The 16,893-nt window shown below is 38.4% G+C and overlaps 1 protein-coding gene across 2 annotated transcripts; it reads left to right on the top strand.

The window, feature by feature from the left end:
* MYOZ2 (myozenin 2) lies at nucleotides 1–15,494 on the top strand. Of its 2 annotated transcripts, XM_032110027.1 has the most exons (6): nucleotides 1–157; nucleotides 707–810; nucleotides 5,798–5,967; nucleotides 7,393–7,522; nucleotides 8,649–8,832; nucleotides 15,065–15,494. In XM_032110027.1, exons 2-6 carry the CDS (start codon nucleotides 735–737, stop codon nucleotides 15,294–15,296), a joined length of 792 nt encoding a protein of 263 aa, XP_031965918.1. In that variant the 5' UTR covers nucleotides 1–157; nucleotides 707–734; the 3' UTR covers nucleotides 15,297–15,494. The 2 variants fall into 2 exon arrangements, with proteins under 2 accessions (XP_031965918.1, XP_031965919.1); XM_032110028.1 differs by lacking the exon at nucleotides 707–810 and having other exon boundaries at nucleotides 5–157.
* Nucleotides 15,495–16,893: the final 1,399 nt, after the last annotated feature.

Below are 16,893 nucleotides of genomic sequence, written 5' to 3'. Positions count from 1 at the left end.
CAGCCCCCAGTTTGTCTCAGTACTAGGTACCATGCAGATCCCAGCACAAGGGTACAAACCATCCAGGACCAGGCAGGTCATCCCCATGCATAACTAACTTCTGAAGCCTCAGCTAAAGGGTTGACATCGCTTTTTATCTGCACAACAAAACAGTAGGGTAAGTGTATTGTTTCCTGAAATATTTTGACATTGTCTGTCCTACAAACTGTCATATACAAGACATTTATGTAACCTCCTGACTCTGCAATTTAAAAGATATTTATATTTTTACTTAGTCAGAAATGCGCCTTCTTTAAAGATGCCAGAGGAGCTAGTTTCATTCCTCAAATTCTTTATTAGATTAAGAAATTCCAAAACGTAACAATTCTGAAAACATAAACCAAGATGTAAATTAAAATTAGTTAGCAATTTACATCTTGTAGTATAGTGAGTAGATGTGAGAAGGCCTAGACCCTGACACTGATTTTTGCTGAAGAATTTATGTAACCAAATCAAAGTCCATTCCTTTGAATCTTCTATCCATCAAAACATGTCCTAACATCTGTCTGTAAGCAAGAACTGCCAGTGCATTTTGCAGTGCAGTATTTCTCAGTCAGAAACCCCTGACTTCACTGTTTGGCCATTTTAAACAGGCTGCTGGAAATGAAAGTTGGCCAAATTGTGCGCGCTGGCTCAAAAATGTAAAAAATGTGTTGTTTTTTTGCAGCGAGGAAAAATCGTATCAGAAAATCACAATGTTATCAGATTCTGCCCTGGTCAAAGAGAGGAAAGAGCAAGCATCAGCCATTATGGATGAAATACACAGAACTGGTATAGCACTGAACCCAGCTTGCTGCATATGCAATGTCCTCTAGCCCTCCCTAATACATTTTTTTAATCATAGAGTTTAACTCTGTTACAGCTTTGTCTCTGGGTGTTTTGCCATAAATAATCTTGTGGGAGTATCATGCTGCCTATGGTAACTAATCCTTTTGTAGTTGCCTCTTTTCATTTGAAAGCTATTTTCAGATGAACAACTGCTGTGGAGGAATGAAGTAATCTAACAGCTGATGAACATTCTGCTAGGATAGCCTTTCAGAACATTATTTGGGGTTAATAACATGACTTCATTCCATTTTAAAAGGCTATCATCTAAGAAACATAATGACCTGTACCCTCGTTTTCTTTTTCTCTGTTTCACTCTGCTTTTTCATATAAAGGATAACAAATTTTGAATCAAATGTTTACATCTCTGTTCCTCTCAAATCTTGTCTTTGTAACTAACGCATTTTACTAGCTCTTGGCAGTCTCTCTAATGCACAGCCACCAATTAATCTTATTTGATGGAAATTTTACTTCTCTGTTGTTGCACTGATGAAAATGAAGGCACTTAGGAGAAGGTTGTTTGATTTTCTAAAACAGGTTATTGAAGTTATGCTTCTAGCATGAGACCTAAAGAAGCAATTAACTCAGCTGGGAATACAAATCAGCTTGGCTTTCATTAGGCATGTGCTGGATGCTTTTGGAGAGCCTTCCAATCCTGCTCAAGAAGCCTTTTTTACCATCTACGTAAAAGACCAATTTTCTAAAAGTGATAAGCACCCCACAAGCCTCCCTAGAACAACAGGGAGCTGCATTAATATTTAGAATTTATGAAAGTTATACCACTTTCATGGGATGAAATACTGAACACTGAATTCCAGTTTTGAAAATCTTTCCAGTGGACTTCTGTTTCAAAGAACTTCTGGATTGTTTCTGCACTCACTTGATGACCATTGCAATTGCATGAAGAGTAGGGTGAGAGACTTCAGAATTTTTAGAAAAAGAAGGTATGAGTTTCAGTGCCTGGTCCTACTCTTTCTGAAATTTCCAGAGGTTTTTTTCTGAAGTTTCTATTCCTAAGCAAATACCTCTTTCCTATTTCCATTCTCCACTGAACATGCACTCAAGTCTGGAAGCCAGTCTGCCCTTCCAGATTTCATTACAACCCCTTCTTTTTTGGTATTGTAAACTCAAGCAGTACATGTGCCTGAAATAGCCTGCAAGCTCTTCAGGGCAAAAGGAAAAAAATAGTCTTTCATATGTTTGTTTGGAACCAGGCATTTCACATGGTAAATGTTGCTACTATTCATAGCAATACTAATAAATGTAGCACACATCCCTTGAAATCATTGGCGTATTTGGATAGTTTGTGCTGATGCTTAACATTTGCCCCACATAATCTTCCCTTTTATTATTTACATATTATCAGATTTGCTGTCAAGATTCATACTCGTAGTTATGGCAGCTTATCCTGCAAGATATGCTGTGATACATGGCCACTGAAGGCAATTCTAACTCTTAGAAAACATTCTATTTTTGCCTCTTCTTTGGATGCCTGGGATATTCATATATTGCAAAAAACCATGAAAGTCCATGAAATGGATGTCATAAGGGACTGAAATTGATAACAAGCTCAGTGGAGCCAGATAGAAAACAGAAGGATAACCAAAGATGTAGTGACACAAAGTATAAGCCAGTTCTTTGGGACCAAATCTGAACAAGCCCTGGAAAAATCTGGTATTTAAATGGCTGACTTCAGCTCTACTAATTTTTGACATTTTGTTTTGCCCTGAATTCTTAATTCAATGAGCTTAACTTGAAATCTAGAAGGTGAACTGCTGTCTTTCTGGGCTCTGCATCAGTACTTCTAATGACAGTCCTGGGCCTGGTAATTACATCAAAATTAAGTGTACAGTTCCAGCCAGTCTCACAGCCCTGTGAAAATCTCCACCGCTAACACAGGTACACAGTAACAGAAGGTTCTATAACAAGCCCCAGCACCGTGGAATGGTGAAAGCATTCCTACTGCATTTTTATTTCAGACCCTTTTTATTATAATGCCTTTAGGTAAACAGTGACTCTCCACCTCCTTGTTAAAAGATGTTCATAGCAGAAACAGCTGTTGAAAAACTCCAAAACCAGCTAAGTTTTTTGCCAGTGTCTGAGATTACCAACCTCTAGGCAAGACTGGTGAAGACTGAAAGTCCACCTCTGCTGTTGGCTTATGGGACGTGACTGTCCCATTTTTTAGAGAAATTGGACACATCATAAAATGCTGCAGGAATAGACACCAACTGTAAACCTTCTTATGGCCTCAAAGAGAAACTATGTGAGTAAATCTGTGTGTGCACACAGTGACCTCCTCAAGCTCTTGGTTTGTCACTGGCAGACTTGGACTAATTGTCACATTTCTAAGACTACTTGGTAGAGGTAAACTTGGATGTGTATACATATGTTTAAGGAAGCCCTTGGAGTTCATCACTTAAATCCCATGTCCAGTTCTATACTACTTCTTAAATGCATTCTTTAGTATCTACATGGTTAACTATCTTTTCTGATACAGTTAAAAAATCTTATTTCTGATACTACAACAAACACACTATCCAATATTTATTATTAAAGTTTATAGTCCAGATTAAGGTATTTAGAAGATTGTAAACTGAAGGATTAAAGGAGTATTAGGTAGTGAATGCAGGAAGAACTATATAAATCATATTTAAATACAATCTGCTGTGATTTTAAGATGGACTTGGCAGGAACAAATTAAAGAAATGAAGTTAAAAGGTTAAGATTAGGATTAAACTATGAATTAAACTTTCAGCATTATTTTCAATGTCCATCTCTGACATTAATGTTCTCTTTCTGTCATCCTCTAAATGTCCTCCTTCTCTCATTCTTCATCACCTTATCTGCACTGACACTGCAACTATCCCTAGACACATCATAAAACTAGACAGATGATTAGATTTTAGTTGGCAAGGAATTCAAATGAACTTTACACTTACAATTTCGGGATGCTGCCTGGATACACAATAGTACACAAGGGAAGGGTACAAAGTAGCTTGGAGCCTTCAGTTAACATTAACAGGAACAGTGTGTATGTAAGGGAACAGCAAGGCCCAAAATAGATAACACCCAGAGTGTCCCAGAAGAATCCCGAGTGGTTTGGACAGAGCTCTGCAATTGCCTTGGCACCCCAGTCTCTGAGGATGTGTACGCTCCCCATTCTGTGTACAAACAACAAAAGCTTTTCTACGTGAAAATGTTGCTGATTTGTGGGGTGAATTTCTTATTTCCTACTAACATAAAACCATCCAGCAGTCTCTACCCCTGCAGTCATTTTGAAAAATGATAAAATCAAAATATGATTTGAGGTCTAAATTTCAGGCCACAGGCCAATAACCAGGGCAGTTATCTCCACCTCAGAGCCAAAATCCCACCACTATCAGTCACTGATAGGGCTACACTGGGCAAGCTGAGTCATTTTCTTCCATGTTAAGAAGTCTCTGTTTTGTAACTGTCTCTTAAATAACAGGAGGTTGTTAGGATTCTTTACACACACTATTTTTAAAGCTGAAGTACACGATCCAGTTCATGAGCCAGTTAACTTGTTCTTGTTGCAGTGAAATCCACTGCAAACATTCAATTGAAATTGGTATGGACAGAAATGGATCAACAGTGATGCACTCCAGGGCCCATCGACTTGTTTGATTTACTACATGGAAAACTCTTGTCTATCCAGCTTCAGCTAAATATTTAATATACCTGTCTCAATTAAGTTTTCCTAAATGTCAGCACATCACATTGTTTTTCCAACATAAAGTTACTAGGAGACACACGCCATTTACTCAAAACAAAACTCTTCATTTGCAATATTGACTTTGGCATTAGGTACCTTCTGCAGTTAATTAATTTATAATGTTAATTTTAAACTGGGCCTCCTTGCTTACTAGCAAGTTATTTAGTACATACAATTTGCCCTCATTTCATTTTAATACATGTCAAAGTTAAAAATTTTAAATCCTGGAGAGTATAAGAATATGTGATGCATAGAATGTCCTACTATTGTAATATTTCTTAAATTCTGCAGCGTTCTAAGCAAAAACAAATACATAGAAAATGGTTTCTTTATTGTTTAGCTTTCTGTATTCTAAGGTTTAAGTTCTGTTTCTAGGTTGAGGACATTCAGTGAGAGTTCAGTCACTAAGCAATAGCTTGCTCAGTGCCACCAGCATCCCAGTTACCAGAACACTGCCATGAAGATGACCATAGGAATTCTGACATTCAGAATTCTTTGTTTACAGTCCTGACTGATCTCCCCTTCTCTTGCTTATGCATTCTCCTTTTCAAATACCACAGGATGTGAATAAAGACATAGAAGACATTTTCCCCAAGTAGTGAATTAAGAAATATGCATCCAGTACTTCAGTTTCCTCTTGGAGAGAATAAACCCCAAAATGATCTAAATCAATCAGTTACTAGAAGCATGTTGGAATTCTCCATTAGGACTCTCATCTTCCACACCTTGAGCTTATTTTGAAAGTTAGTTTAAAAATAGTTTAAAACCAGTATTTAATAGAGACTGGTAGATACGTTTAAAAGGGGTTCTCTCTTATCTATCCAATGCAGGAGACAGAAAGTTAACTGAAGGTTTGATGTGGGAACACTGGGATCAGAAGGAATTTTGTTTCCAGTTTCAGCAGAAGCCAGTTTTTACTAGCCTGCTATTAATATAGTGTGTGGGACACTATAGATCTGATCTTGATAACAGCTGAAGCAAATTGGAGTTTGAGGTGTTTATCATCTTGGAAAATAGAGGTTTGTGGTGTTCAATAATCTCCGAAATTCTGGAAGAAGGCTTAATTTCACTAACACCATGTGACGCTGTGCTATTTGTTAGCTAAGTATGCATGAACATGTTGGATTTCAGGTTCAGGGCATGGAATATCAGGCACTGCAGACAAACAGAGGTTTGTATTTACCCATTGCATTGCAGTCTCACCCAGCTTGAACCTTGGAAAAAAGGTCAGCACGCCCAGAGATATCATGGTGGAGGAACTGTCGACGCTCAGCAACAGAGGTGCCAGGCTCTTCAAGAGACGCCAGCGGAGATCTGACAAATACACGTATGAAAATTATCATTATGTGGCAAACAAGCCAAGAAATGTGAGTATTTTGTAATGACTTATTAATGATTCTGGATTGGGTTCCTTTGGTGCTTGTGATACACATTGTGCATGATCTATCTGTAGTTTCAGGAAGAATAAAAGCAAAATCCTAGAAGGAGGTTAAGAAGCAGTGAGCCAACTGTATTTTATTAAATGAGATCCTGTAGACAAATAAAAGAAAAAATTACATTTCTTTTTATATGGTATAGCTATTTCCAATGTCTTTGATCCCTTGCTCAACAAAAGTTAAGTTACACTGGGATAAAATAGGATCAAGTTTGAGCTTTGATACATCTGCCTTTTTAAAACAGATCTGCACAAAAGAAATCCCATATAAAAAAATCTGAATAACTCCATTGAGCACCCAAGGCTATTACTAAACACTATTATTTAAAAGCCCATCTATGAATACTGTCCCCCCATTTCTCCCTCTACTGAGTATTAGAAGCTACACAGATAAATTCTGAGCACACCATCAATCTTGTCAGAATTCTGTAACCAATTCCATGATTTTGCTACTGTCTGACAAATCCATTTCCCTCTAGTCCACTTTCCCCCCCCCAAAATCACAGGGTACATAGTTTGCAGTCAGTATGACATTGCAACACATGAAAAAACGATGCCTCTGGCTCCTGTTCCCTCTCCTAAGTGTCTATTTAGCACCACTGGTGGTGTCTTCATCATCTTTATGATTCTGTCTGCCAAAGTTACTCTTTCTAACATAGTTCAGGATGACTAGAAAACATTCTGCCTTGATCTTTTCTTGTTGTTGTTTCAAGCTTAAACAAGTATTATTTGTTTGCTTTCCTACTTCAAGAAACTCTTACTCTAAACCAGTCTATATTTGAATTGCTTTTAGCCTATGTGTCATAGCTAAAATAAGATGCTGACTTCTTATGAGACTCTAATTCTATATTTATGCAACAATGATTAAGCCTTTGGATGTTTCCTCAGAACTGATAACCCAATAGGGGGGTGGAAAATAACAGCATATCATGAATCTCCAGAAAGTGACCTGCACTGAAGTTGTTATTTCTATTACAAATAAAGGAAAAGACAATCCCAAACAAAAGCAGTTTAACAAATGCAGTGAGTTTTCAACTGATAGGGGAAGAGACACTTTGAAGAATCAATGCTTTGAAACTCAAAGGGCTCAAACTTGCCAGATTTCTTGACCCTTTGGGTAGCATGGGTGCTCTGTGTGGCACAGAACAGCCTCTAGTGTCTAGTGACTGAAAAAATGCTCATTTTTGGTTACTTAGACAATTTAAGTGTGAAGGGAATACTGTACCAAACAGCAGGACAGTGTTCTTTAGGATTGTACACTCTGGGAATCAGATCTGGGCTGTAAATCAGAGTATTACTGCAGCCTCCCCAGAGAATCACATGCCTGCAAGTGCAATTTCCTTCTGTCTGAATACAGCGTGGAGAGCCCATCCAGAGTGTCAGAATGGACGGCCTCAGTGCGGAAGGAATTCCCCAGCACGCCCCAATGACACCTCCCAACACACCTGATCCCCGGAGCCCTCCACACCCTGACAACATTGCCCCAGGTAATATGTGAGTCTACAGCACTAAATAGATTTAGTCTCATTTCATAGCAAAGAGATGGCCATTTTTTAAGACAGTAACTTCAACAAGAATTTTTTAATAGACTAATATTATAAATGGATACATTTGAGTCAGGTAACTAATCAGAGCCTCTCCCAGAAATGTAAAGTGATTAGTTGCCTGTGTTCATTTTTAAAAGATCTGATATAACATTTGTACTTCTTCTCTCTTAACTGAAAACATATCTTAATATCAAGAAGAGATTGTTCTTATATTTACAGGTCTTAAAAACACTGAGAAAGAGATCCTCTGATTTAAAACCACATGAATATACTGATTTTCCTTTGCCAAACCATTGTTTCCAATATGCAACACCCTGCCCAACAGTCTGAAAGTTACTCATTGTAGTTTAATTATCCATAAATGTAAATCTGAAGCCACTGAGTTTTGCTAGAACTCTTTAGAGAGGAGTAACTTTAAAAGGAATTTGCCTCTGGCTGCATAAACTGTTCTTTTTTAAATCCTTAACTGTGAGGGTACTGTTGGCTTTATTTAAAGGCGTGAGTTACAATAAGGCCTTATTTTGTATTCTTTAAAGATTAGAGAAGGCTAATTTGTTTTAATTAATTTATTCAGTGATATAGCCCTTCTTCCTGTTTATGAATTATCCATGAGCAGTCCATGGTTTTTACAAATTCATTCTTTGTTCAGAATTACTCAATGCATGTTTTGTGCAGACCTTTTCCAGTCCATGTAAACTAGGTCAGCCCCGCTCTGTTGGTGACTGCTGAGGCTCTGCGCATCCTTTGGCCAAACACAATACAAACAGAGGCCATTTCCATTGCTAAGACATGATACAAATCTTTAAGCCTTTCTTTAGGCAGAAAAGGTCTGGTGAAAGGGGTAGATATTAAGCCACAGGGGGGGTTAAGTTTATAGAAGGAAATAATTTAAAGACCTAGATGTGGATGTACTTGTGGAAAATTTCACTCAAAGAGGTAGAATTATCTTAGTTTTAATCAAAAGGCTGTTTTAAAAATCTTTTTGTTCACATTTTCACAGGATGGTGGCAAGGAAGCAGAAAACACAAAGCAACATTATAATCGTTTTACCTCGATCACATTGCAGGATATTCTGGACCACTGAAAGAAATTCCTCCTGAAAAGTTCAACACTACTGCCGTGCCAAAGTATTACCAGTCTCCCTGGATAGAAGCGATTAGGGATGATCCAGAACTGCTGGAAGCTTTATATCCTAAACTTTTTACACCTGAAGCAAAGCCAGAACTGCCTGACTACAGGAGCTTTAACAGGTAATCCTGAATGAAAACTGAATTTTACTGACCAGAGGAAAATGACTATGAAATAAAATGTTTCCACTACCTTTAAAAACCGTACCACCTGTGTTTGCAAGTGTGTGCATAAACAGGAACATGCACAGAGATTACAACTGGCAACAAGAGCATTAAGGAGGAAATGAGTCTATCTCTAAAGTATAGGCCCAAATTCAAATTGTAGAACTAGGAATATAAGATAAATTGCTAAAAATATTGAAAGAAAGAAAGTATCAGAATCCAGTGCCCAGAGAAGTTGTGGATGCCCATTCCTGGAGGTGTTCAAGGCCAGGCTGGACGGAGCTCTGAGCAACCTGGTCTAGTGAAAGGTCTCCCTGCCCATGGCAGGCAGGTTGGAAATAAATCATCCTTAAGAGCCCTTCCAACCCAAACCTCCTATGATTCTTTGATTCTGTGATTCAGTGTACTCAATAAATAAATATGAGGGAAATATGAGCTTCAAACTCCTTTCAGGATGCCCATTGTTGACTCCAGTAGGTATGGTGTCATAAGATCTCTCAGGGAAACCCTCAGTCAGAACTTTGTTTCCAAGTTGTATAATGCAAACCATTCCTTTTTAATACAACTCACATGGCTTTGTTTCAGGCAACGATAGTGCAATGGACTTTATCCCACAACCAATCCTTCACACTAAACAGTTAGATTCCTATTTTATTGCAGTATAACATTTTTATATCTTTGACAACCTTCAGCAACAAATTAACAGATTAAACATTGTTTTACTTACATAGCATCTAGTGTGTTATAGCTTTCAGTAGCTATATGGACAACTTTGGGTTTTTAAAACTTTAAAGCAAATCCTTACTCATGTCTTTTGCTGTCTTTCATTCCATTTACACTATTTTTATTTACGTAAGTAATGGACAACCCGGCTGAGTTCCAGACAGCTGAGCCAAACCAAAACCCCTCCTCAAAAGGCCAGACAGCAATCTATTGAAAAAGAAAATGGTTCATGGCAATACAAACCTAGAGAAAAATATCACAAACATCACTTGTGTTCCTGATATTGATGTGGGCCTCAACTATGTGTGCAAATACTAAAACATTACACAATTCAACATCAAAATTGGCACTGCAGACACTGCATTAATTCTGATTTCCTAGCAGCAGTATACATTGCCATGTTAATAACTGAGTCTGTGTGGCACACTCTTCTCAGCAGACAAAATAGCAAATGCAAGTCAGAGATGTGCCACAGCTGCCAACATTGGAACAGTAACAGCACAGTTTATGTACTGTGCTTATTGTAACTGAAAAAAAAAAATTAAAAAAATAAAGAGCCCAAGAAAAAATGCTAAAGATATATATACATGGAAATAGAATCAGTTCTCCCTCTCACAAGAGGTGGTACTCATTATTGCGAAGGACAGCATCAGACAGGGCACAGAGACTCCATTAACAGGGATATGTGTCTTGAGACAGTGTCTGATGGCTTCTTTGTGGATTTTTAGGCTGTCTCTGTGGTCCTAGGTTCTGTTAGCTGCCCTCTTTACAACACTAACTATTTGGATTTCTTTTTATGTGGATTTTCTCTGTGTATGACATGGCAGAACTGTGGCTCACCACAGTCTGAATTTCTTGAACATATATGCATTCTTATAAGGAAAAGGTCAATGTTCTCCCTCATAACTGCCATAAAAAACTAAAATCTGGCACATAAATCCAGATCCAGACTGTGAAACTGGTAAATTCAAACCAAAAATGTATCAACATAGTCCACCACAACTCTCCTTCTTGTGGAAAAAAACTGATATCCAGTAGAAAAGGATGCCTGGTGGCCCTAGAAAAGCTGTTACAACCTACAGTCAGACTTATGTTTTCTAGCAGATTCAAAAAGAAATTGAGAATTTGAAAAATTAAAATTCAAGATACTCATCTTGTGGAGAGGATTTTACGGCCATGACTTAGACGTCTACACTCCTAAAAATGTGCAGGAAAGTGTTTGATGACGGAATTCAAAACAGCACACTGCATGCCAAGCTATCCAACAGAAGAAGGCTAACCGGACTTCTGTGTTTAGATCCTACTAAGTCATTCTGTGCATCTAGGTCACAGCATCCTTGGCTTGTTTAATTGCAGTCTTGGAGAGAAAGCAAATGATGCTGTATTAAACAATTAAAGTGTGATATAATAGCACCATTTTGTTATCAGCTAGGGTATCTATCTAGGCTTTCTATCCTGCTTCATCATCCAGTAAAGTGCCATGTGTTTGTTCTCCTGCAAAGCACTGGTACAGTCACCATTAGTCAGGAGGGGGTGTGGTTAACAGCAAGTGTGAGGCATAGGGTTCCCAAGGGAAATGGACCTGAGATCCTTCCCCGTTTATTCACTGGCGTCTGTTGAAATGGCACTCAGACTTTGCAGACCATTTCAGGTTCCTTTCAGCTTTCCTTGTTACACAACAAACTGAAAAGCAGCACAACCTGAGCAGGTAGGGAGGAGTTGCAACTGAGACACACGTTCACAGCTTAAAAGTATATTCAGCACTAAACAGCATCCAGATTTTTTCTCCTGCTGTCCAGCAGTGGTGACTCTGGATCCTGCAGCAGTGCAATTTTTATAACACTAAGGAATTTTTAAAAACAAATAAGGAATTCATAGAGGTATTAGTTGGAGTCTAGAATTCATTTTAAGCTGCAGGGACCTTGCAGTGTTGGCAGGTCACTGGAGGAAGAGCCGTGGCAGCAAATGTCAGGCCGGTTTGCCCTGTGAGGCAGGGCTGTCTGTGAGCCAGCCAGCAGTGCTCTGACAGCACAGCACCGGCAAGAGAGAAATAGGGCTCAGAGGGGCTCTGAACACACACTGCACACTCTTTCTCCTCAGAGATGAAAACGAATCTGTGCTAGCAGAGAAATACTGCAGAACAGACCATGCCATCTGGTTTCTCTGGGAGATTCATTCCTTTTAGGATTGAAGAAGCATTTACTAGTGAAAAAATTTCTTGTCTCTTTTACCAGCACCAAGTAATCAATCTGTGGGAAAGCAGCATGAATCTGCATTTGCTAAGGAGTTTATAATATTACTTAAATTAGTACCTTTATTCCATCTGCTTCCTTGGAGCTGGATAAAATGTCAAAGGTAGGATTATGAGTAATATACAAAGCACTACATCTTACGCAGGACAAGCAAGTCGGACTAGTTCTGCCTCTCCTACCAGATAAATTCTCACTCAGCTTTCTCAATTCCCAAAGACTATCCTTTCAAAAGCACTACAGGAATCCAGTCCATCTGGACTGGGCTCTGTTTTCATTGATTCATGGATTCTGGAGTCTATTACAAAATGCTAAGATCCAGAGTCTCACAGAAATTTTGGGTGCTAACTTGAAGTGATGTGAGATTAGTGGGAGCTGGGTGCTTAGCCAGTTCCTTAGCACCCAAATACCTCTGTGAAATTAGCATTAGCTCTTGCACTAAGCTCCCATGAAGCTCTGAGCATTTTTCAGGGTCAAATTATTTGCTCCTATGTCTCATTTTTTTGCAGAATTAACAATAAGCAAACTGTTCTATGAATGACATTCCCATTTTAAAATGTGAAACTCGCATTTTTTGTAATTATGTAACTGAAGGTGCTAATCTAATGCAGTTAAAACATTTCTTCAGACTTTCCCCAATCATCAGCTACAAGCAGTCTCCAATGTCGACACAATACAATGTTTAATAAGAAAGACTAAGGGTAAAAAATTAAAAAGAAAGCCTGCTAAAACAACAGCTAAAAATAAACATGATTGTGCCTGCTATTGTTAAATCAAGCACCTACTTTTTAGGAATATGCAAAGTGAATATTAAACAATCTGTTACCCTTCCTGCTGCTATTTCCTATGGCTCTGAACCAGCATTTCTGCCCTAATTATGAGCAATGACTACTGGAAGTTTTTAGGCATGAGATTTAGGCTTCTATACAATGAATCAGAGCTCAAGTAGCACAGCTGATGTGCACACAACAGAGGTCATTACAACACCATGTTGTCAGACAAGTTATTGCTCACAAGAATATATTTACTGCTGCTGTAAAGGAAAATCAACATCTATTAGCCAATTACTCTACTCTCCTTTCTGTCAATCATCATGTGCCCCTGCCTATAAGGCAGGAATACAGAGTTCTCTGAGGCCAGACTTTGTATAGCAACTACAGGGGGGTGTTTTGCCACAAAAGATGTTTGAATTTCCAAAGAAAGCCCTCCTGCTTCTGTTACATACAGAAATACACTCTATTTAAAACCCATAAATACTACAAAGAGGATGTTTTAGACAACAGAATTGTTTTGCAATTTATACAACTATTATAATTCTGTTTATTTGGATTATTCCTTTAATATACATATCAATGATAATTAACATCACAACAATGTGAGAATGTGTATCGTAATTAGGGCAGCAATTAAAACAATATTTATTATCCGGTGAGATGTAGATCACTACATTCACTCTGTGCCAATTACCAAGCAATTATTTTTAATCAGTATCATACGGTATCCATGTTGACATTGTGACCTAGAAGACAGCTCCACAAGAAAAGCTTGATACCACAGGCTTGATACCAACTTTGGATAAACAATTTCCTTTGACCTCAAGAGAGTTTAATGCCTGGACTGGCTGCTGCTGCTGTAACACCTTGTCTTATCGTCATCCGAGAAACATTTTTAGAGCTTAATCCAAAGCAGTGTTCTTCTCTCAGTGAGGGTGCATGCCCAGAGCTTGCACGATTTTTTATATCTCCCAGGACTGATGCTTTGAAGTTAACACCATCCCCTTCAACAAATGCTGCTCGTACCAAAATGCAGTGAATCATCCATGTAATGGCAGAGCAGCACCATTTCTTTTATGTCACAGATTCATTTTTCTGAACTAATCTCTTCTTTTTGTGTATGCATACTTAATCCTTAGTACAAAACTTAGGGGTTTTATCCTGCTGAAAATCCTAGACAGATCTTCAAATTATGTCTTTTAGTTTCTGTTGGTATTAATTTCTCTGGGCTTCTGCTATAATACCTGGAGCCACTGGAAATATATTCCATCAGATCTGTTGTTCTGTACCACACACAAAATATACCAAGGCTGGTGAAATTCCATTTCAACAGAAATTCATTTTCCTATGCCACTACATATCTGGCTTTGCATAAACCAGGTGCTCTTGTGCAATTTGAAAATCTGACACTCTTCACTGGCTAGAATATATCCCAGCAAAGTTATGCAGCTGATCAAAATGCAGAGCACATACCACAGTCTGTTTGTTTGTACAAAGGAGGCTGGAAGAAGTGATGGGAAAACTCCAGGGGTTTTTTCAGTCTGAAACCTGTATATACAGGAGATCATGGGAGGTATTTGGAAATACTGTTGTTTTAAAGTATTTCCAAATGGATGTAACAGTCAGCTCCAGCTTAGTATTCCTTATCTTTCAGTTTCTCAGGCTTACTGCCTGAGGGAAATTTACATTTAAATAACATGAAAAACGCTGGGTGAACAGTGTTTCAAGGTTTAGTTACATAAACATTTTCTTCAGAAACAAAGCTGGTGTATCAAGTCCTCACCCATTCCCTCCTTTCCAGAGCCTGTTGTCTTTGGCTGTTCTTTTCTGCTTCACTCATTAAGCTCCACTCCTCTTCGCTTGTATTGCTACAATTGTTCGAGCCTACTAGAGACTGCTGAAATAATTTGGATTTTGAAGTGCTCCTTTGTTTTGAAGGGTCTTTGTTTAACCCAGATCACATAAGTGACCCGAGTTTATAGCACAACCCACATACATTCTAACTGGTACAACAATATGGTGCTGAAACAGTGTAGTGGGAGAAACAAGCAGCTGAGGAGAGGAGAAAACGGGGTGAGAAGTTTCTGAACTAATTACTTGCTAGAGAGAATGTGTTGAGCCACAGTTTCAGACTTATCAACTTATCACCAACAAAATAAGTTTAGTAACTGTGACTCACCAGTTACAGGGTTTTCTTGTAACATCTTTTTCTCTCAGCTTTTCCATCCATTTGAAATTTTAATAAGGCTGCAAGCTTTATCTAAGGGGAAATAAATCAGATCTTAAAGAGAATTTCCCAGAAAAACAAACAGAATACTTTCCCCCGAAGCTTGAAAATGTAAACAAGAAATTGGAACAAAAATCTGTTCTTTTCAGCTTCTGGGAGGAAAAGAAAACAAGTATTTTTAAAATCACATTTAACTTTTATTTCTCTGATATCTACAGAGTTGCCACTCCCTTTGGTGGTTTTGAGAGAGCATCAAAGCTGGTTAAATTCAAGGTACCAGATTATAATATGCTGATGCTAAACGATCCCAGATTCATGATCCTTGCAAACCCTCTTGCTGCCAGAAGATCCTTCAACAGGACTCCCAAAGGGTGGACATCCGAGAATATCCCTGTAGTGTTCATTCAGCCTGCGGAATCCAACACCGTTCCAGAAACAGAGGACCTGTGAGAGAGGCTGCATTCTACATGGTACAAAATGCTGAAAGCTGCACATCTGTGTATTTTTGGTCCAAATACTACTAAAGGCTACTGACAAAATTTTTCCTTGGAAGCCGGAGTATAAGTAATAATGTCAGATGCAGTGTCTCTTTTCTGGCACCCAGTTTCATCTGTAAACATGAGCTAAATAAAGTAACTTGGAAAACACGACAGTGATATTTTCTATTTGTTTACATGTTCTTCTTTTACTTTCTAAAATCTTTGATTGTCATTTAAGAACAAGTGTACCAAGAAAAAAGAAGTGACACTACTCTCAAGGGACTTGACTTGATAGGCATGGTGATTTAGGGAAAACAACCAAGCAAAGTCTGTACTCAATGCACCCTAAGTCCTGCCTACTCAAGATAAGCTCTGACAAACCAACCTTCTTCCCAAAAGCTGCCTTTGGCCCAAGTTAAGTACTGTGTCATTACTTCAGTGACAGCAAGTTCAGGCCATTTTCCTCCTTTCTGACTCTTCCTCAATTTTTATGATGCACATCAGTGCCTGTGTCACCTGGATTTGTTTACAGAAAACTCAGTAAATTTGGCAATGATGAGGATTACGTAGTAGTATGAAAAAGTACAGAGGTATTTCCTGGATGTCTAGAATGTTTGTATTATTCACAGCTAAAAAGCCCAGCAATGACTGGTTATGTCAAACATACAAAAATGGTATCACCAAGCTCTGTTACCACAAATACTTTTATTACTAGAAAGAAATTTTATAGACCTTTTCCCCTACAGCCACAGCGTACACTGAGACTTAAAAGCAAGAGAATTTTCTTGCTCTTGATATACTGATAAGCTCTGGTATTTTATAAATAAAAGCATATGTGTTTTTCAAATATCATTTCAAGGCAGGTAGTTGGCAAAGGAAATTCTGCCACCCATTTTCTTTAATTTACGTTGTCACACAAATAGCACAAATAAATGTAGAGGCCCTGAACAAAAATATGAAATAAAGAAATAAATTCTTTTAAAAATCAACCTCATTGACTGAGAACACTTTCCTAGCAAGGGATTAGTTTGGGAATCTTAACTGTGCACATTGTACAACAATTATATGGACTATAACAAAAGTATGAATTTTTCAAAGGTAAAAATGCAAGACTAAAGAAAACATCTATGGTGAGGTGTGATGCAAAAAAGTTCTGGAGGAATTAGTATTTTATGAGCATTCATAAGCCTATTCGAAGAGAAATATGAGAAAATTGGCGCATAGCACATACACAGTGAGGACTGTGAAGAGGGGATACATCATTTTTACTGTATTCTCTCTAAAAACAACCTATACATGCAGAGCATGCCACCTGGCTTCTTACACAGCACACACAATGGCAACTTTAGTCTCCTATTCATCCATGGATCCACTGGAGCAGAACAGGCTCAGGAGGCTTCAGATGGCTGAGAGGCACTGAGCCTGCTACACACGTGTTCAGCTGATGGCTCAAACAACAGGAATCACCGACAGTCCTTACATTCTGTCTGAGACTTCCCAAAGGAGCTGTGTCACAGCAAACCCGGTAGCTCTGATTCACCTCTCAGCTTCAGTCCTGGCTGCAGAAC

Source organism: Corvus moneduloides, chromosome 5 (assembly GCF_009650955.1).
Source record: "Corvus moneduloides isolate bCorMon1 chromosome 5, bCorMon1.pri, whole genome shotgun sequence".
Lineage (NCBI taxonomy): Eukaryota > Metazoa > Chordata > Aves > Passeriformes > Corvidae > Corvus > Corvus moneduloides.
This window is presented reverse-complemented; position numbering and strand designations above follow the sequence as displayed.

Coding starts and splice junctions, on each gene's coding strand:
- MYOZ2 (XM_032110027.1), top strand. CDS start 735: ATGTTATCAGATTCTGCCCTGGTCAAAGAGAGGAAAGAGCAAGCATCA. Junction 5,968..7,392: donor TGGCAAACAAGCCAAGAAAT/GTGAGTATTTTG, acceptor GTCTGAATACAG/CGTGGAGAGCCCATCCAGAG. Junction 8,833..15,064: donor GACTACAGGAGCTTTAACAG/GTAATCCTGAAT, acceptor TGATATCTACAG/AGTTGCCACTCCCTTTGGTG.